This window comes from Magnolia sinica, chromosome 9 (assembly GCF_029962835.1).
Source record: "Magnolia sinica isolate HGM2019 chromosome 9, MsV1, whole genome shotgun sequence".
NCBI lineage: Eukaryota > Viridiplantae > Streptophyta > Magnoliopsida > Magnoliales > Magnoliaceae > Magnolia > Magnolia sinica.
The window spans coordinates 81,596,354-81,619,561 of record NC_080581.1 but is presented as its reverse complement, the minus strand read 5'-3'; the positions used below and the strand labels follow the sequence as shown (position 1 = coordinate 81,619,561).

The 23,208-nt window shown below is 39.1% G+C and overlaps 2 protein-coding genes across 2 annotated transcripts; one reads left to right on the top strand and one right to left on the bottom strand.

Annotated features, from left to right (window-relative positions):
* The first annotated feature begins 689 nt into the window (after positions 1-689).
* LOC131255239 (receptor-like protein 7) lies at positions 690-7,022 on the top strand. Its single transcript, XM_058255932.1, has 4 exons — positions 690-937; positions 3,683-4,149; positions 4,683-6,006; positions 6,062-7,022. The coding sequence occupies exons 1-4, from the start codon at positions 690-692 to the stop codon at positions 7,020-7,022; spliced, it is 3,000 nt and encodes a 999-aa protein (XP_058111915.1).
* Positions 7,023-10,800: 3,778 nt separating this feature from the next.
* LOC131255238 (uncharacterized) lies at positions 10,801-11,202 on the bottom strand. Its single transcript, XM_058255931.1, has one exon. The coding sequence runs from the start codon at positions 11,200-11,202 to the stop codon at positions 10,801-10,803; it is 402 nt and encodes a 133-aa protein (XP_058111914.1).
* Positions 11,203-23,208: the final 12,006 nt, after the last annotated feature.

Sequence of the window (23,208 nt, the reverse complement as noted above, 5' to 3'; positions counted from 1 at the left end):
CATACGACTTCTGAACCACGGACAGGGGTATTTTTGTCTGAAACAATATCCAAAAGATGTCAGAAGACCACTCTTGGGATATACAAAACATCGTGGCTCCCAAGATAAGTTGACTGAACGTGAAGGTTAGTACAACCAAAATTCCTATGAAAAATATTGCCCCGATCTTGTAAAGCTCGTGACAGTGTCGTGACATCTTGATCAAACAATATTATCAGGATAATATGTCTATATATTCAATATGTCACCGGATTTTAAGTTTTAGCTATTGTATTATGAAAATACTGCGGTTTTATTGATTTTTATTTTTTGAAATTGAAATGAATAGTTTATACGTGTTTATTATTATTATTTTTTATTTTTTATTTTTATAATTTACATTTAATAATTTATAATAAATATTTTTTAATATTTTATTTTTAATGAGATTTTGTGTATAGTATCACAAGATTTTTTTAAAAAATCTCCTGAAAATTTCCTGGGCAGAGAAATTGCCGAGAACAAGAATTGTTGATATGTTCATTCATCTCCCCCTTCACGAAATTTGCCTAGGACAAGAAATTTCACCATACACGTAACCATTCATCCATCTCTTCCTCCCTATAAAAGGAGAAGAGCCTATGCCGTCCATCACCCCAAGCTTATATTTCCCTCAAGAGTAACAAGTCTTTTGATCATCCCTTAATCCGATGGCCCATGAGAAGACTTCAACCTATATGGTGATTGTGGTCATGGCACTGCTTGTGCTAGGAAGCAACCATGCACATGCGAGCCGTTTCACGTCGTATACTGGGCCCAGGTGCAGCGGCGCTTGGGAGGTGCATAGCCAGTGCGGGTGTTCAAACATTAACCGCCAGGCCGGCTACATCTTCACCTACACCGGGCAGACAGCTGCGATGTACAACCAGGCCGATTGCAAAGGGGCTGTGCACACCCGGTTTGGTTCCAGCACTAGGGCCTGCTCCCCGTTCGGATGGAGGAGTATCTTCATACAGTGCTGATGGATGCTTAGACCACCGTCGATGGAACTTTTATGTTATTTAGTGCAACGGGCATGGCACATTAGTGCTGTTCTTAAATAAAAATAATGGATGCTTAGACCACCGTCGATGGAACTTTTATGTTATTTAGCGCAATGGGCATGGCACATTAGTGCCGTTCTTAAATAAAAATAAAAAGCCATTTTATCATGCGTATGGGCGAGATCGGAATAAAGTACGTGTTCTTGGAATTCTTTCTTTTTCTTCTTCTTTTATTTATTTATTTATTATTATTATTAACACTCGCACCCACCACACACATCGTAGTGGTATTTCACGACGTGGGTTTCGAACCCAAGGCCTCGTGTTGAAACTCCTTAAGAGGGTACTACTCAAGCAAGGACTGGAAGCTGACCTTGAAATTCTATTTCTAGTCTATTTTAAACTTTTGCTGTTCAACCCGCACGCACGTCCAAATTCATCTATCCATCAGAGGGGTACCACGATGTAGATAGTCTGCCCCAAGATCAGGTCTGCCTACTGGTCAGGTGGACCCTGGTTTGCAAAACAAATGTACAGCTGCATAAAACTGGGATGAAGTTTTTCTTACCCGTACACCAGTTTCCAATGTAGGGACCAACCAGACTAGATGTAAACATCTACAATGTCAAACCTACCTTGTGGGTTGCCTGAATTTTGCACCTAACTGTCACGCTTGGTGGCGTGTGCATGGGAGCAGATTAGGTGAGACCCCGGATCCATCGATGTGGGTGGAACCCCTCACTGTGGGATCCACTGATGTATGTGACTATATCCATGCCGTCTAGCCGTATTCAAAGCTCATTTTAAGCTAAAAGAAGGCCAATATTAAGCTGATATTTGTGTTTTCCCTTCATCCAGGTATGTCCGTATGTGTGATATTATGAATAAGTAAGATGGAGAATAAACGACATGGTAGGCGGTAGGCCCTAGAAAGGTTTTAATTGTAGCCGTTCAATGGCAGTTTCTTTATTTGCTGCGGCCCACTTGAGCTTTGCATCTGGCTCAATTTTCGGCTCGTGTTTAAAAAATGGATGGACAATGTGGATCTAACACATGCATCGTGGTGCAGTCCACAGTGGGTGATTGCAAGTGTCAAAACACTCTCTGGTGTGAAAATCTGTGTACAAAAGAGGAAACATGTATATTTTCCAATTATAAATCCTAATGTTTTTTTTTTTTTTTTCCTCTTTCTTTCTTTTTTGAGTTTTTATTAGCTGATTTCCCAACTGAAATCCGTCACCGCCTGGACGTAATCCGTCCGGGCAGAGCTCTGTGGGGTCCACCGTGATGTAAACGACTTATCCACGCCGTCAATCCCTATTTACAGATCATTATACGGAACAAACCCAAAAATGAAGCAGAACCAAGGCTTAATTGGGTCACAAAGTGGGTATTGAAGGTCCACCATTTAAAACTTCTTAGGAGCTGCAAAAGTTTCGGATCAAGCTGATATTTGTTTTTTCACTTCATACAGGTGTATATGACATTATGAATACGTTGGATGGTAAAAAAAACATCACAGTGGCCCTTAGAGAGGTTTCAATGGTGGTATCATTATCACCACTGCTTCCTTTGGTGTGGTCCATTGGACATCTGGACCTGCTTCATTTTTTGGATCATGCCATAAAATGATCTTTTAATATGTATATCTTTTAATATGTATGGACGGCGTGGATAAGACGTTTACATCAAGGTGGACCCCACAGGGGGGTAGGACGAAATCGGCTTCCTCTCCGCTGATATCACAGGCGCTGATGTGGACCAATAACAAGACGCTGTGCCTTTTCATAGGCGATCCGCATTCAAAAGCAAGAGACAAAAGAAGGAGGAGGAGAGATGAGAACGTGTGCGTTTTTGGACAAGGAACTGGGAATTGGAAAGCCCTCCCCTTGTACTCGGCTTTGGTAGTGATCCTTCCTGTACTCGGTGCTGGAAATGCTCTTGGGCCTACCATGCTCAAAAAATGAGGCAGATCCATATCTCAGGTTGAGCCCACCACATGAAGCGGTAGTGATTGAACACCCACCGTTAAAAACCACCTGGGGCCCACTGTTTGTGTTTTCCCTTCAACCATGTCGGTTTGATCTCATGAACAAGGTTGGATGACAAATAAACATCACTGTGGCACTTAGAAAGGTTTCAACGGTGGAAATCAATACTTCTACTGTTTCCGATGGTATGCTCCACTTAGCTTTGGATATATTTAAATTTTTGGCTCCACACATCTCTGTAAAAACGGATGGACGGCGTGGATAAACCCATCCGAGTTCCCTTCTGTTGCATGCCTGTGAAAAGTCCCGTGCGGGGCTCTCCATGCTCTCTATGTGGGCCGTGCTTCTTAAACGAATCTCTGCTGTTGGTGATTGCATGTGAGTGTGGCCCACATAATGATTAGTTGGCATTGATTTAAACACTTCTCCCTACCCTATATAATGCCTCCCAACCTTCTCTCTTCCTACACATTCCAAATCCTCCCAAGAAAATCAAATGGATCTCCTCCACCCTGCGTTTTCAATTCTCCTTTTCTCTTTCCTCCTTTTCTCTTCCTCTTTTGTCTTTGCCAGTGCCAATAACAGTAAGGCTTTATCAACCCACGAGCAATGCATTGAAGATCACTTCTCTGCTTTGCTCCACTTGAAACATTGCTCCACTTGAAACAGAGCTTTCAGCAAGACTAGACTCCCCTCTTGGAATCCTGATAACAGGGATTGCTGCTCTTGGGAAGGCATCACCTGCGATGGTGCCACTGGTCACGTGACCAGTCTCGACCTCAGCGAGCTCCGTATCTCAGGTCAGATTGATTATGTAAGCCTCTTTCGTCTTCAGAGCCTTCAGAAGCTCAACCTCGCTTACAATAACTTCGATGGCTCTACAATCCCATCTGGGTTTGAGCAGCTCACCAGTTTGACCCATCTCAACCTCTCTCGTTCGAATTTTTATGGCCAAATCCCGCTGGAAATCTCCCGCTTGACCACTTTGGTGTCCCTCGATCTATCTCACAATCAATATTTCAATCGTTCCGACTTTGGATTGCTGAAACTCGAAAATCCAAACATTGGAGCATTCGTCCAAAACCTGTCCAGTCTGAGAGAACTGTATCTCGATCGGGTATACATCTCAGCTCAGGGTAGTGAGTGGGGCCTGACCTTATCCTCGGCACTCCCTCAACTACGCAGGTTGATCTATCAGGCCCCGTCCATCCTTCCCTTTCTAACCTCCATTTCCTAGCTGAACTCCACCTCAGTGGAAACTATCTCTCATCAGTGGTACCCAACTTCATAGGGAACTTGTCTTCTTTAACCTCACTAGCTCTCAGTCAATGTGGATTGCATGGAAAAATTCCAGAGAGTATTTTCAGGCTGCCAAACCTACAAACCCTCGATGTAGGATACAATCCACTTCTCACAGGTGAAATCCCAACTCCCTATCCGACACTGGATTTTGTAGCAACCTACGGGATTCATTAAGTAATTCCAAACTGATGACAATGATCCAGCTTAGATATTGCAACCTAACCGGTCAATTTCCATCATGGCTTGTGAAGTTGGAGAAACTCATGTATTTGGATCTTTCATACAATGGTTTCAGCGGACCATTGCCATCATGGCTTGTGAAGCTCGAGAAACTCATGCATTTGGATCTTTCAAACAATGGTTTCAGGTCCAATCCCTTCTTCCTATGGCAACAAGTTTCAAAATCTTCAATTGCTCATGCTCAATGACAATTCATTTAGTGGGACCATCCCATCATCATTGTTTTCACTCCCATCATTACAAGAGTTGCATCTCCAAGATAATCAATTTAGGTGTCAACTTGACCGGTTCCAATACACATCCTCTTCAGTGCTACATATCATTGATTTGTCCAACAATTTGCTCAGTGGGACCATTCCATCATCATTGTTTTCACTCCCATCATTACAGAAGTTGTATCTCCAAGAAAATCAATTTAGTGGTCAACTTGACCAGTTCCAATACACATCCTCTTCAGTGCTACAGAGCATTTATTTGTCCAACAATTCACTGAGTGGGACCATTCCATCATCATTGTTTTCTCTCCCATCATTACAAGTGTTGTATCTCCAAGATAATCAATTTAGTGGTCAACTTGACCAGTTCCAATACACATCCTCTTCAGTGCTATCAATGATTGATTTGTCCCACAATTCACTTAGTGGGACCATTCCATCATCATTGTTTTCACTCCCATCATTACAAGAGCTGCATCTCCAAGATAACCAATTTAGTGGTCAGCTTGGTGAGCTCCAGAACGCATCCTCTTCACAATTAGGGATGATTCACTTGAGTAACAACAGCTTGCAAGGGCCTATTCCGAGATCCTTCTTTGCACTCACCGAGCTTTATGAACTCACGCTTTCATCAAACAATTTCAGCGGTGATGTGGACCTTGGCTTATTCCAAACTGGTAAGTACATCCGGTACCTTGATCTTTCAGATAACCACCTCCTCTCAGTCGGCAATAGCAGAAGCAATGCAACCTCCATATCCTTCCCCAAAATTCAATGGTTGTCATTAAGATCTTGCAACATCAGCAAATTTCCAGATATCTTGAGAAGCCAAGACGAGATGCATTATTTGGACCTTTCCAATAACAAAATCAATGGTGAAATACCCAATTGGATATGGAAGGTTGGAAATGGGGATTTGAATTATTTGAATCTTTCTCATAATGCTTTGGAAAGATTAGTGCCACCAATTCTTGATCTTTCCATAAGCAAGTTGAGATACCTTGACCTAAGCTTTAATAAGCTAGAAGGCTCAATCCCAATCCCTTCACTTTCCATCGAATTCTATTCACTTTCGAGCAATAATTTTAGTGGAGAAGTTCCACTGCATTTTTGCAATGCTCAAATAAAAGTCCTCATTCTGTCCGACAACCACTTCAATGGTTCGATTCCACCATGTCTAGGCGAAAACAACATTGGCCTCACTGTTTTGAATCTTGGGAGGAAATGCATTTCAAGGTATCTTGCCTAAAACATTCAAAGAACAATGTACTCTACAGACACTTGATCTTAGTCGAAGTCAGTTAAAAGGGCAGGTGCCAAGGTCTTTGGCCAATTGCAAGGAACTGGAGGTGTTAAACCTTGGGAACAATCAAATAAATGACACCTTCCCTTTTCAGTTGGAAGACTTTCCCTGGCTGCACATTCTCATCTTAAGATCCAACAAATTTGATGGCACCATTGGACAATTCCTAGCAACTCACACTTCCCCATTGTTGCAAATCATCGACCTCTCTTCTAACAACTTTACAGGTAGCTTACCATCAAATATGTTTGAGAGCTGGAAGGCAATGATGGAGGAGGGCAAATCCCAATCTCAGTTCCTTAGCAAAGATTTTGGATATGGATACTATCAAGATAAAGTGACCGTAGTGACCAAAAGGCAAGAAATGGAGCTAGTAAAGATCCTTACTGCCTTTACCATAGTGGATTTCTCAAATAACCAATTTTACGGGGATACCCCAAAATCAATTGGGGATCTAAAGTCGCTGCATGGGCTAAATATGTCCTTCAACCATCTCACGGGCCGAATTCCAGCATCTATTGGGAATATAAAAGATCTTGAGTCATTAGATCTCTCACGAAATAATTTGTTAGGTGAAATTCCTCAAGCACTTACAAAATTAACATTCCTTGAGGTGTTGAATCTTTTACAAAACCACCTTGTGGGTAGCATACCGCAAAGCAATCAGTTTTTTTCATTCATGAATGAATCCTTTCAAGAAAACTTAGGATTATGTGGCCCTCCAATATCAAAGAAATGTGAAAATACTAAGGTTACACAAACAGAAAGCAAATATGATTGGAAATTCATGTGCATTGGGTTTGGAGTTGGATACGGCGTGGGAATGGGAATTCTTTTCTGGACTCTAGCACTTTCGACAAAGGGAAAGAGAGAATACATTATGTTTATTGATAAAATGCTTTTGTTAATATTTCCATGTGAGGTATTTAGTCTAATGCATCGATACTAAGTTAGGTGAGGTCCATTTCTTTTTGTGGAGCCCACCCAAATGATTGTACATTATTTTAATCATATCAACAAAGTTATAGGTGGTGAGCTCCCACCTTTCTGCAAAAGTTTTTTTTTTTTTTTTTTTTTCTTTTTAAAAAAAAACAAAACAAAAGTAGCAAAATGTTGGAAAAACTCAAGAATAAAGCACAAAGGGAATAAGGATTGTATTTATAATATTATGTTTTACATGTATTCAACTAAGTGTTGTTGTGCACACATTTCATGCTTTTACTATCCCATTTGTGGACCATGGTGTGACAGAAAACTAGTCTTTGATTGAAAATTATACATGTGGCATGTCTTTTATTAGTTAAACCCATCCTTATAAAGTCCATAGATAATGGATCCTACTAACCGGCCTGATTGATGGACCAAATGATTTACATGGTTGGGATCCAACTAATGGACATCTTCGATCTCGAACCGATGTTACACATTGTGATACATGATGGCATGGAGATGGATTGTCTTATACATGCTTGTTGGCTTTTCAAACCTCAGCAGATGTTAGCCCATGTACTTTTATTATTATCACAAACCCATGGATTTCACCCCACAAACTTTCTCAACCCTCGCATACATATTGTCAATCTATCCATCTTCCAAGAGGACCTGAAATATGACAGCCATCTCTTACCAGATCATGCATGTGGCAACATGGTGCATCATTTGGGTCTATAAATCTCATTATGTCATGTGGTGCAGCCCACTCCATCCTTGAATGATGTAGTATAATTGATGGACAAAGTGGATGTCATACAGACATCAGGGTCGACCTACAGTGCTTATTGTAGGAGTTGTTTTCATTGGGAAGGACACGGATTGGGTACCACCCCCACCATTTCCTAGCTAGAGACAAATGATCCTGTTAGGGTTCCATGGGGCACACCATGTGTATGTTTTATCAACACCATCCAACCACACCATAGAAAGTAGCAGGGATTGAAAGCTCTCTGCTGAAAACTTTTGGGGAGCCATAGAAGTTTTTGATCAAGCTGATATTTATGTTTTCCCTTTATCTAGGTCTATATGACCTTATTAACAGGTTGAATGGCAAATAAACATCACGGTGGACCCTAAGAAATTTTAAACGGTCGGAGTTCAATCCCCATTGCTTCATGTGTTGGACACCATTTGAGCTTTCAATCTGGCCTTTTTTGGGTTAATGCCTTAAAATGATATTTTAAATAAATGGACAGCAAACATATACGTCATGATGGGCCTTACAGCCCCTAACAGGACTGGTTGTCTCTAGCTAGATCTTAGTGGAGGTAGTGCCCTATCTGCCCTCCTTTGAGGTTATCTCATAAATGGGAGCACGTGGTGCATGGTCCGCCAATTTCATTGGCAAAGAATTTGATACTAATACTATTAAGATAAGTGACTACAGCGAGCAAAGGGCAAGAAATGGAACTGGTAAAGATTTTTATTGTCTTCACTATAGTAGATCCCACAAATAACCAATTTCATAACGATATCCCAGAATTAATTGGGGATCTAAAGTCATTGCATGTGCTTAATATATCCTACACAACCCTTTCATAAACCGAATTCCAGCATCATCAGGAAACACAGAGAATCTTGAATCAGTAAATCTCTCAAAGAAGAGTAAATTGTCAGGTGAGATTCATCTGCAACTTACAAAGTTAACATTCTTTACTATGCTGAATTTTTCACAAAACAACCCCATAGGTAAAATACCATAGAGTCAACAGTTTCCTACACTCACAAACAAATCCTTTCAAGAAAATTTACAATTATGGAGCCGTCGACATTAACTAAATGAAGAGATACAAACGTTTCACCACCATCAACAAAATCGAAAAGTAAATATGACTGGGGATCCATATGTATTGGGTTTAGAATCGAATACTGAGTGGGAATGGGAATTCTTTTGCGAACTCTGACACTTTCGAGAAAGAGAATCAGAGAATGTATTATATTTATTGATCGAATGCTATTGTAGATTTTTCCCTCTGCAGCATTTGATCTAATACTAAGACAATAAGAGAATTGGAGCTAGGAGGAGCAAAATATCTCAAGGGAATAGAAGCACCAGGTAAGAAGGATGATATAATTTATACTTTTCTATCTAACGCTATCCAACCATATATTGATGGTCAGCATATTTCATGTTTTCGCTGTCCTGTTTCAAAGTCTTAAATAATAATAGAAAATCCATCTCGTCCTGTTTTGAAGTCCAAATTATAATAGAAAACCCATGTCTGGCTGAAAATTGGTGTAACATGTTTTGTCTGGCTGAAAATTGGTGTAACATGTTTTAGGTTGAATCACGAGCCCCACTTTAGTAAGTCCATAATCATAAATCCAACCAACCAAACTGATTTTTTGGACCAGATAATACTGATGACCGAGAGCCAACTGATCATTGGCTGAAATCTTGCACCAGCGCGCAATGTTGTGATGATGTTATACACGCTACTGTGTTGATCAAACCTCACTAAATGTCATTCACAACCGTTATAAACGCTTGTGTTGATCAAACCTCACCAAATTTTATTCACGACTGTTATAAACGCTTTTGTGTTGATCAAACCTCTCACAGATGTTCAACTTACAAAACCTTTCAACCCTCACAATTGATATCATCAATGCATCCTTGTACCAGAAAATGAAACAGTAGTCGAAGAATCTGAAATAAATATAGCTCTCTCTCACTTTGAATTTGAATAAAATATATTTCTCTCACCGGCGTGTAGCAGCATGATACACTGATTGGGTCCATCCATATACTGGATCCTCCATTAGCGCAGAATCTCAATTTTAGAATGTTTTAGACATTGATAATGCATAAAGATATGAAAAACAAAACCAATTTTATTTATTTATTTATTATTTTTTTTAAAAAAAGCCTACATTCATCTGTTGTATTTCTCAAAATTCAAATCACACCAAACATAGCAGAGCCAACCATCAATTTCCAAAATTTCAATGCAACTAATGATTCCAGCATCATTCAATCAATATCCAAATGCACCCTTTTGTCAGGGAGGAAAATGACACAACTGCCTGCTCCCAAGACAAATTTTCCATTTGAATCCAACTGAGATGATCAGGAGATTGAAAAGTGGGCCACACTTACTCTGATGTTAGAAGATTGGAGGTCACCAGAGGCCAACGACCTTCACACTGGTGAGAAGATTCATCCACCCTGAATTGCACTATCGGCATTTCATGCCATTACCGATAAGAACAATGGATTAATCAGACAACGCTGCAGCTGGCTCATCCCATATGCTGCCCAGAATGAAGATGGGATGAAAAGGAGTCAGACCCATTTTCATTTTATTCATGCTTTGAGGTTATTTCATAAATGAGCGTTAAGTGGTACATTGCCCTCCATTTAAGACAAGGGGACAGTTGCTACTTTAAAATGCGAACATGTGAATAACACACTGCAATTTGCATTTTGGGTGCATCCAAACAACCCTTACGAGGAATAAATGACAGTAGAAGCAAAGATGGGAATTTTGATTTAATTGCAATAAAGATCATAACCCAAGTCATGTAACTTAGTTACCCATTTTCTAGAAAGATTGGACTTCTTCTCTTTCATTTTCCATAGATCATACACAAAATACAACCAAATTCTACCATTTGAATACACAGGCCCTATGTAACATGGAAAACAATACAAAAAACAAAGAAAGAAAAAAATCTTACCTACTATAGCTTTTGAAGGTGAAGACTTCTTATCTCAACTGCCTGTAACAGCTCTAAGCTATGGCGACTGACACAACTGCCCCAACGACTGCAAGGGCTGCATATGTGTCCTCCCGTTCACAACTCTCAAACCATGTTGGCATTGCACACGCCTTGCGAGTGCAAGCCCCTTTGCCACTATTGCTTGCTCTTACTTTGTTGCTCGTCTCTAAGGCCTTCACCCCCTCTCCATTGACTTGATTGCTTTTAATTTTTTCCTTTGGACTTGGATTCTGGCAACAAGAGTTTCCAGCACCTTGGCAGCATCCAACCACATCAGTCTGGGTGTCATTCACATTGCTTCCAATCTCAACTGCTTGGGTAAATTCTTTTGCCCTTTTCTCTGCATTGGTTTCTTCATTAAGTCGAAATCTGAGGTCCTGGGCCTTCTTTTGGTCCTCCTCCGACAAACCCATCTGACCCCTGAAATCAAAGTCAACATGCACAAATCAATATATACATTCAAACACACGTACATGAATAGTTAGGCACAAAGCATCCACTGCTAGAACCCATTCTCGGTAAAAGTTCCTCCAAACATTAGTATGACTTGTTAAAATGCTAGAATTGACAATTCACAGCATATGATTCAATTCAGACACAATTGAAATGGTTCATGATTAAACATGAATTCTATGACTAACTGCAATAGTTTTCTTAGATGGGTTGAAAACTAACTGCAGGTCATGCCATGAAAGAATTCTCACCAATGCATGATCCGTCTAGACAATTTTGTACCCATTTATCTCGAAGAATGTAATAACTTGAATATAGTTTGCTCCGACATATTACTATGACTAATTGAAAAGTAATATTTTTCTCCATTCTTTGAGAATTTTATACGCTTCTACTAATTTTGCATAGCTAATAAATTAGCCGATGTAACATTGTAGCTTGAACACGGACACATGTAGCGGTGTTGGACATGAATACATGGTGTACAACAAGGTGACTTTTGAAAGACTGATTTGCCAACAAGTCCTAGATTATTTCAAATGATAAAATAGTTATATTGCACTTATTTATATTTTTTTATTTTCCATTTCTTCAAAACTTTTTTTTTTTAACTAATCTTGATTCTTACACAAGTAATACATGAACCTATGTTTTTTTCTTTAACAAATAACAAAAAATCATTGAGAAAAAGCCCATCAAACTAAAGAAAACAAAGATCCATCAATGCAATAAATAAAGAGTCCCCGTACAAAGAAAGTTGCACGGACATCAGCGAATCAGCCATACATTAACACATGAACCTATTAAACTTGAACATTGACATGTGTGTCAGCAGTGGACACAAATATAAAGATGAGATCAATGGTTGCTTTTGAAAGTCAAATTTGCTGAATGTCCATAAACATTATTTAAAATAATAAAATGTTTATTGCAATTATTGATATACAACAACCGAAAATTATAGCAGTAGTAGATGACTTAATGACAAATTATTTATTGGTAAAATGTATCCCACGGCTAAAAGAATGATTTATGGGAGTCACTTTTTACTCATCCTTAATTGATTTCCTTGCACCCATTTACATTTTGAGTGTACTATTTCAAATTTTCAGTTCCCACTATTAGGTGTGGCAATGGATCATGTAAGGTTGGGTTTGGGTCAGGTTAGGTTCCAATCATAATGAGATTAGGTTCAACCCCAACCCAACTGACGCAGGGGAGGACGTGAGGTCGAGCACCGTCTTCCTCAAGAGGATAACTATTCCGAATCCACGGAACTTCTCTGGACTCCTCACAGAGACTTCTCGAATCCACGAGGAAAGAAAGCAGAAAATAGAAATAAATTCTGATAAATTCGAAATTGATTGATGAAAATTGATAATTCCCTAATGTGTCTCCTTACACCATTAATATAGGAAAAAAAATAAACTAAAATTCGTACTTACCAAAAATAGCAAAATTCTAACTCTAATAAAAATCCTAATTCTAATAAAACTCTTCTAAGGCCTAATTTCTAAAAATAAAAATTGCAAATAAACTTTCTCTAGAAGAGTCCTAGTATAACTAAAAGTTATTTCTAAAAGGAAAGAAAATCTAAAGCTCTAAAAATATTTAAAAAATCGGAATTACTAAAAATAGTAAAATTTTCCTAAAAATTCGTTTTTGAGCTGAAAGCGCGCCTTTTTTGACGAAACGGACAGATGCGACCCACTTTGTGGGTCGGTTCACCTCGGATGGCCCATTTCAGTAAAGATTGATAGGTTATGCGCCCTGTAACGATACCCGGATCAAAAGTTATAGTCAATTCACGGTCCATCTTCTTTTGGCTCAACCATGCTAGGAACGTGTCTGTGACAGGTTCTACATCAGACCCCTCCACTTGAAAAAAACTCGTCCTCGAGTTACGCAAGAGACTTGGCACATGAGTCTGAGATAACTTCTGACGCCGATGTTCATTAGACTTTTTTTTGTACTTGGCATTAAGCTTTTGAGCCGATACGATACATATACTCATGCTTTCCTTGACTTGACTAATATCGATTAATTCCTTCACATCTGTCTTCAAGATTTCATATTTTTTTTGATAGTGTGGGCAATTAGGCGGACTTGCCCCTGCGATGGGATCAACGTAATTTTGCATATCTCGTATGGGAGGTAATTTATTAGGGAGTTCATCGAGCACAACCCCCTTGAACTCCTGCGATACTGGTTCCAAATCCTTTAGGATATTCACAGGCTCCACATATTTTTTCTCTTCAACTACTGCATATATGTCTCCCGTTTCCTCAGATTGTTTAACAAAGGCCTGTTCAGTCATGAGAGATTGTCCCTCCACTTTAGAAGTCTTGAGTTGGCTCACCGTTCCCATAGGGGTCACATGTTTTCCACTGATGAATCCTGTGGTTTGTTGCAACTCCGTTTTGACTTGGTCACCTCTCGCCGACAAATAATAGGACTTCTCTGCATAACCCTTTAATGATTGTTTATCTTGCCAATAATTTTGATTTTGTTGGAATAATACCTGATCGTAATTGGTAGGGAAGAATCGCATGCACAATAACTTTTTCATCCGCGGCCACATGCGGATTGGCGCCTTCATCCGTCTCATTCGCTCGAGTTGAAGTTGCTCCCACCAATCTGAAGCTCTGCCCGTCAACTTGTAGGCCACGAGTTTAACTTTCTTTTCTTCCATTATGTTCATGTAGTCGAAGAAACGTTCGACTTTAAGCAACCAATCGAGGAAGTCCTTGAAGTAGAGTTGACCATTAAAACTAGGAAGATCGACTTTCATCTGCAATTCTTGATCCATCCGATCCATCTGATCAATGCCTCGTCTAGGATGCTGTGAAATCATATTGCTAGATCCCACTTTATCAGGAGTGATCCTGTGGTTCACTGATAGTGTCGCCCTACAATCAGTATGATTACGAATTCTAGTAATTGTTGATGGTGGATCACCACCATGAACACGGAGCTGCCCTAGGGCCTCCGCCAAACGATTCACCATGCGATTGATAGAAGCCTGCAGCCCTTGCATGGCTTGCCGATTCTCTCGCCGTGCTGCTTCAAAAGCTGCCGCCGTTAAAGGTAAATTCCCTGGAGCACCGCCCATGGGATTGTTGCCCGACCCGTCGTTAGAAGCCATCAATCCGAGGAGAAACCTCGCTTTGATACCAAACTGACGCAGGGGAGGACGTGAGGTCGAGCACCGTCTTCCTCAAGAGGATAACTATTCCGAATCCACGGAACTTCTCTGGACTCCTCACAGAGACTTCTCGAATCCACGAGGAAAGAAAGCAGAAAATAGAAATAAATTCTGATAAATTCGAAATTGATTGATGAAAATTGATAATTCCCTAATGTGTCTCCTTACACCATTAATATAGGAAAAAAAATAAACTAAAATTCGTACTTACCAAAAATAGCAAAATTCTAACTCTAATAAAAATCCTAATTCTAATAAAACTCTTCTAAGGCCTAATTTCTAAAAATAAAAATTGCAAATAAACTTTCTCTAGAAGAGTCCTAGTATAACTAAAAGTTATTTCTAAAAGGAAAGAAAATCTAAAGCTCTAAAAATATTTAAAAAATCGGAATTACTAAAAATAGTAAAATTTTCCTAAAAATTCGTTTTTGAGCTGAAAGCGCGCCTTTTTTGACGAAACGGACAGATGCGACCCACTTTGTGGGTCGGTTCACCTCGGATGGCCCATTTCAGTAAAGATTGATAGGTTATGCGCCCTGTAACGATACCCGGATCAAAAGTTATAGTCAATTCACGGTCCATCTTCTTTTGGCTCAACCATGCTAGGAACGTGTCTGTGACAGGTTCTACATCACCAACGAATTTATTAAAGGGGTTGAAAGGCCAACCCAAACCCAACCCACATGACCAATTTAATTAAAAAAAAATAAAAATAAATAAATTAAAAATAAAAATATTTTCATTTTGGAGAAAAAATATAAACAATCAACCACATATTTAGGTCTCCTAATAAATATAAAATAAAACTCTTACTACAACCAAATTACAACCATCATAACTCAAGCTTATAGTTTTTAAACTAACATTATATTATAATATAAATACACATATAGCGAGGAAGCAGGGGGAAATATATTCATGACTGCCGGGTCCGGCCGAACAAACCCAAACCCAAACCCAACCCATTTGATTTCGAGTTGACAAAGCACAACCCAAGCCCAACCCATTTGATTTCAAGTTGACAAAACACAAACCCAAACCCAACCTATAGGGGAAATGGGCCGACCCAAACCTTACTTTTTGAGTCGGTCCGAGTCGTGTTGGCAGGTTGGGTCAAGTTTTGTGTCCGAACCCATAATGAAAACTAGGCCTAAACAAAATGCCATGGTAGGCCATATATAGAATCATAGAAGAAGTGTGGAAATAGGTTCTAAGCAACAACACCACCCAATTTGGAAATAAGTGTCACACACACACACACACATACATACACGCACACACATGCATGCGCGCACAGACACACACAGACACACACACACACACACACACACACACACATATATATATATATATATATATATTATTATTATTAGCATGTCTAACATGCAAAAAAAAAAAATATTCACATGCAAAAAAATAAAAATTGAGAGATATATAATATTAAATTTATTGACATGTCCACTAAAGGCGAGAAAAGAAGGGAACATGCAAATATCATAAACTGATTTACCAAAGGAGGGCTAGGAGACCTAGGGAACAAAATGATAGGAAAGAGATTTCACATTATAATTTGTAAAAGAACTAAATTCTTCTATAAAAGAACCATAAGAATAGAAAATGATAGAAGAAAGCAAACAAGCATGCAATTTGCAATGAAGTGGTTTAACTCGAAGCTTTTATCGCTTTATCCACAGAAGAATAGTAATGACCTTCTCTGGATAATTTGCCCTCTTTAATGAATGGATTTTTTATTGAAAAGCCACAAAGCAATTACAAGGAAAAAGGCAGAACCAGAGAAAATACACCTTATCCAGCTAACCTGAAGCTAAAATGCCCAAACATATGCTGATGTGTATGCATGAATGCACATACATGCACTCGAACACAAACACATACATGCACACACATCCATGCATGCACGCAACATGCACACGTGACTGCCTAGAATAAAATCACGATAGGACACAGATCTCAACTCTCCTGACAGATACATTTATAGGACTTTTAAGACACCCAATTTATCTAAACCATCAGTAATGGGTTCTAATTTTATAAGTGAGGAAGATGTAAATTGATTAGTTTCAATCAATGAGGAGATCAAGTTATTTCAAATTTGTGAAGGGATAAAGTCCCCAAGCTTAATGGTTATCCTATATCTTTCTTTCAAGTGTTTCAGGAGGAAATATTTCGGTTGATCATTTTTTCTCTTTGCATGGTGAGGAAATTACCTGGGCTCCTTGTAGAAGAAATTTGAAAGATGAAGATATGGATGAATTGGTTAGGTTGTTAGATATGCTTTCAAATTGTCATCCATCCATCTGAGAGGCAGATTCAATGATGTGGCTAAAAGATATATCTGAATAAAAAAAATAAAAATAAAATTGGCGAAATCATTTTTTATGATGATTGATGGCAGTCAAAGAGATCAGTTTGAATGTATCCGGCCGATGTTTGGCGCTATGGTGCTCCTTCAAAGGTGGCAGCTTTTGCTTAGTTAGTGGGGAGGAATAAGGTACTTACGATTGACAACTTGGTAAGCATCACATGATTATTCCAAATGTTAGTTTATTATGCATTCAAGATGGCCGAATCGGTCAATCATCTCTTTATTCCTTGTCCTTTTGCTACAAAGATTTGGTATGGTTTCTTCAATTGTTCGAAATTGCATGGATTGTTCCAGGTTCGATAAATCAGTTTTTATTCGCTTGGCATGGAGGAGACAAAGGTAAAGTAGGGAAGAAAGTTTGGCATTTGTGTCTCCTATCAGGTTTATGGAGCATCTGGATGGTAAGGAACAATTGCTGTTTCAGAAATCGAAGAGGTCGTCTTGAGGAAGTATTCCATAGAGCGAAATTGAATGTTTTGGATTGGGCACAAGCAACTAAATTGGAGTGGGCACAAGCAACTAGTATTTTAGATTCTAATCAGTTGCCTGTTAAGTGGTCAGAACTGTAGAGGATCTTTTGGTCATAATTTTATTTTTCTTTTTCTTTTGTATTCTTTGGCTTCGCCTTTTTCTAATAAAATGATTATCGCTTCGAAATAAAAAATAAAAAAATACGGTTCTCAAAAACAACTCATTTCATAACCCTTGCAAAAATACCACTAACACTTGCCCTAATGCCTACCTGTTCTTCAAAGAGATTATTCAACTCCATGGAGTGCCAACAACCTTAAAATTCTACCAAGACAGAATTGGTGACCCGTGCAAGCGCATCCTATAGAGACACATGGGAACCCAACTCCACTCTTACAATACCTATCAACCCCAAACTGATGGCTAAATTGAAGTTGTGAATCTATCCCAAGGCAATCTACTCCAAAGCCTTGTAGGTTGCAATCTACATAGTTGCGACTTTGTCTTAACCAAGTCAAATTTGCCTTTGCACTTCTAAGAACTGATCTACACAGAAGACGCCATTTGAAGTAGCACATGGTAGAGGCACAAATCACATCTAGGACCATATACCTTTTTTTTAACACACACACACATCACCCCTCCCACACACTCTCGCGCACTCAAACCACAAGGGGTGCTCGAACCTGTGACCTCGTGTTGAGACTCCATAGAATCTAGGACCATATACCCTTAGTCCCTTACTTAATCCCATAAAAAAGTAGCAAGGAAGCGAAAGAGCTTGCTAGCCATATTTGTCCAATTCATCAACAAGTTCAAGCAAACCTTCAAAAAATTTAATGATCAATGTAAAAGGATCAATAACTCCCATCATCAATATCCGGAGTATGAAGACTATGACTTGGTAGTGGTTTACTTAAGGAAGAGTTCCCAATGGGTAGATATCATAAGCTAGAGCACAAAACAAAGGCCTTGCCTTATCACAAAGAAAATTGGGCCAAATAAATATCAGCTAAGAAAACTGAAAGAGATGGGGATCAATCCCATCTTTAACATTACCTATCTTTATGCATGCCATGAAGGACTAGATCAATCCCTAGTCGCCCACAAAATCTAGATGATTTGGAAATTAGTTCTCCATTCAATTAGCCAAAGATTATTGAAATCCCTGATGTGCTATCAACCTCTACAGGTCATAAAGACTAGCTCAATAACTTGTCTATTGGAAAAGCAAATTGGGATCTGAAAACACATGGTTTATGAAGAACTACGAAACTTTAACAAAGCCTTACGGTAAAGAGTTGCAAAACCAAACAGGAGGGTAAGTTCTTTTCACAGCGAGAAGACTGATGCAGCAATATTGCCCAAAGATAATGGATTGAACTTGGCCCACCAAAGAGATGGTGAGACAAGAAGCATGGTTGTGGGTGACTGAAGCACTATGGCAAAGCTTGGAAAACAGTAGCACCATAAAGTAAAAGAAGATTTTCAATGTTGAGAAAGGATGGAAGATTCAAATATGACTTGGTGAAATCCCCGTACATGCAAAGAATGAACCTTAGTTTCCATGGATGTCGTCGATGATAGTTTCCAATGATGTTGTATTCCTCGGAAACCCCCACCCACATCACCATTCAATATTTCTTGACCCACTATTGGCCAAACCACCTGGGCGCTGGGTCCAATGGGTCAACGATGACTGCGTTTTCCCATAAGGTGACCCTCTTCTATATATGCCCTTATGTACACCTAGCAAAGGCATTCAAGAATTTCTATTCCACTTCAATGAGAGTTTCTTGTAGGGTTTTTTTTTTTTTTTTTTTTTTTTTTAAATTATAAAAATTTCAAGAAAATCTGATATTGTATTCATATCGTCAACAAAACTTACAAAATCACAGTTTTCGGGCAGGCATGGGCCAACAAAAAGAAGGGCCCGGCCGCCTATCATATCACTATACTACTATGGCTAAACAGAAGAGATGAAAAATGAAACAGATCAGGACTCCCTTAACGCTCCTATACCCGCTTTGTCCAGAAAACAGAGGCCCCTAATCAGTCTTGGGAGGGCGGCCATCTTGTCCGTCTAGAAAGTACTTTGATTGGCCGATCCCACTTGAGCGAGCCCATCCGCCGGCCCATTAATTTCACGAGGAATTCGGGATATGGAAAAATTCCCTTTCAATTGAAGACTTTTGATTCTCAACAACCAGTAATCCCACTTCCAATGAAGAAGCGAGGACCCCTTAATAGCATCCACCACAAAAGAGGAGTCAGATTCAATAAGCACCTCATGAAATCCCAGCGATATACTGAAATGCAAAGCATCGTGAAGGGCCCAAAGTTCCACCCTGTTATTGGAAGCCTGGCCGTAGCCTGAATAGTTTATTTGGAAAGGTCATGACTCCTCTCATTGGATATACCCTCTCTTTGGGCAAGTGAATTCCCAACAGTTCCCTCTTATTTATACTTTTTTTTTTGGAAGTTCCCTCATATTTGACTTTGTTTTTGTATTTGGTGTTGTTATTCATAAATTAAGCTTCCCCAATTTGTGTTATCCTATCTTTGTTTTTTGTGTTCATAAACAGCCCAATACAGGTCAATACAGAGCCATATCAGTGGTTAATGATATGATACCTGAATCTGATACACCAATTTCAAACCTTCTCTTAGAGAAATGACAAATGAAAATCAAGCAAGCCAAACTAATTCCAACATCTCAGACTAGCCACTAGGTGATACTCATGTCAAGGAATGCATCCTAACGCACAAAACCCTCTCTAAGAAATTGTATTGCAGTTACTATTTCAAAAGTTCTAAATTACACATAAAATTATTGAATTTTCCTTGGAATAAGAAAGCTTTACCTTTGATACAGAAAAACAGAAAGAAAATAATCAGAAATATTGAAATCAAGATGAGCTAATTCAGGAATGAAAAGCTACCTCCACAGTGCATCTACAATTTCTCCCCTACCAATATGCTGCTCAAGCAAAACCGGGACATCATTTGGAGTGACATACCCATACCTGTGAAAAACATAACCAGGTGACTAAAAATCCATTTTACTCTAAAATATTTTAGAGAGGGAGAGAGAGAGGGAGAGAGGGAGAGAGAGAGAGAGAGACTTTCTTGAAATACAAGGATCATTTGTTGAGATTTTTGCAATACTGTACATGTAAGGCCCACATTCCAGTGATCCAGATTACAGTCATTTGACCTGATGGACCATACCATGAAAACTAACAAGAGAATACTTTTTTGAGGAATTAACAGAGGTGGACGTCTATACAGTGTGGACCATACTACACGAATCCAGTTTGAAGACACAATTGATCAATGGACATCATGGTGGACAGGAAGATGCCCTAAAAATCTCACATATTGGACACTAGGCCAAAGATTTATAAGATTTTTTGATATTTCAAACTTTAGATATCTTGGCCCATCCCCCATCCATGGTGGGGCCAATCAGATCACGGTCTGGATCGCTGAAGGCCCTACTTGTTCAGAATCATGCATCTCAGTAAACTATACTTCAACAACTATTCTATACAAATGAATTTCCCTGAACATTTTGGAAACCAGAAACAAAAGATGAAACCATAAATAGGTGACTGGCATAGAAGATAAGCTATAAATCAAGTGAATGGATTTCACTTACCAGTGACCTGTTATTGTGGCCCTGTATATTTATGGCCCCCAATATGTGAGCAGGGGCTGAGAGACACTTGACCTTGCAGGCCACGTGCATCTATCACTTCTTTGAATTTTGTAATGAGAGCAGGACCACAAACACCACGTCTCCGATCTCTGCTCCCATGAGACCATACGAAAACGTATGAACCCTTTAGAGTTTCAGATGTTCCAGGTAGCCATTCAGTGTCTTTCACAAGTACTTCTTCCACAAATGTGTCGACATCAAAATGCGCCAATCCCTTGTAACCTTGCACAGGTTTAAAATCAGTGGTACGAATCTAGAAAAATAAAAGGAGAAACGCTACTTGCAAGCAAACATCAGCAAGCACCAAACATGTGTGGTAGACAATGGCGATATTTGAGCTTTTCATCAGGCAGGCCTCATGGTGAATGTGGCCTAGCTCAATAAATAGGAAGGTCCACCAATCAGGTGAGCTGCACATGTATGTGGAATGGGGTCACTGGTCATTGTTTTTAACTGTCTATATTTTTTTTTTTTCACAAACACGTGGGAGACCTGACAAGCAGACAGGACTTATTTTCAGGCCATGGCACTTTCATTGTGGAGACTGCCTGATGAGTAACCTGGATCTCAAACGTCAGCACTACTTTGGCACCTGTAAGGTGCTTTTGTTTTACTCCAGCAAATGGTCACACAGCCGTATGCAACTACCATTCCTCAAAGGAAAACAATGTTGAAACCAGTGTTCGAAATATCGATACTATCGGCCGATATTATCGGTATCGCAACATTACAAGACGAAACTCCTCCGATAACCCTCGGAAGATACCAAAAATCCAAAACTTCAGATATCGTACGATATTATCGTCGATATCGTGCGATATATTGTCGATATCGTGCGATACATCATCGATATCGCCGATACAACCCACCCCGATCTAAGGCCCTGTTTGGATGCCTGTAAGTTCTTTTAAGTTGTAAGTGACTTACCTATAAGTTACTTACAGGTGAAAGTTACTTACAAGTAACCTATTTGAAGGTAAGTTGTAAGTCACTTACAGTTAAGTTAGTTTTTCTGTTTGGATGACCTGTAAGTTACTTACAGGTAGAAAGCTGAATATTCTGTTTGGATGACCTGTAAGTTTTTTTGATCGACAATTATGTCCACTTCAAGTTTAAAGATGATCAACCAATTCTCTCCCAAGTAACCGAACTACAGAACTTGGTTGATGAATTGAAGATTGGTGGGATAGATCTTCTTGAAGAATTCCTGGTCGGTGTAGTAATTGCAAAATTACCCTCATCATGGTTTAATTATAAAAAGAAACTGAAACATGATGAAAGGAAATACACTCTTGAAGGGCTTCAACGACATCTTTGTATAGAAGAAGAGTCCAGAAACCGAAACAAAAAAGAAAGTGCTTCGAAAAATCATTCCAAAACAAATATTGTAGAAGATGACAAGCCAAAATCTCAAAACTCCAAATCTATTGTCCTAAATAAAGATACAGAGTTTAAGAAAAAAGGAAAGAAAAAGGGCAAGTGTCACTTCTGCAATAAGCCTGGACACTACATAAAGGAATGTCGAAACAGGAAGAAACAACTGAAAGCTCAGGCTAACATGGCAGAATACCAACTTATAGCAATGGTTACTGAAGCTAACACAGTAATATCTAATGGTGGATGGTGACTAGATACTGGTGCAACCATTCATATATCGAAAGACTGAAACATCTTTAAGACCTATGAAGGTATAACAACTGAACAAAAAGTGAAAATGGGTAATAACGTTCGTGTGAACGTTGTTGGAAAAGGAATAGTAGAGCTTCAGTTTACATCAGGCAAAAGACTGACACTAACAAATGTATTATATGGACCTGACATGTCTAAAAATCTAGTGTTAGGCGATCTTCTCAATAAGAGAGGATTCAAAATAGTGATTGAGTCTGATAAGTTGATTATCACCAAGAATGGTATGTTTGTAGGCAAAGGATATTCATGTAATGATATGATTAAACTGAATATTAATAATAATAATGATGTTTCCGTTTATATAGTGGATTCTGTATCTTTATGGCATGCTAGACTAGGTCATGTTAATTATCATTCAATGAAAAGAATGATGATCGTAGGCCTTATACCAAATCATGAAATTCAATATGAAGGGAAATGTGATGTCAGTGTCCATTCTAAAATAACCAGAAAACCATTTGAGACTGGCATGAGAAAATTACAACCCTTGGAGT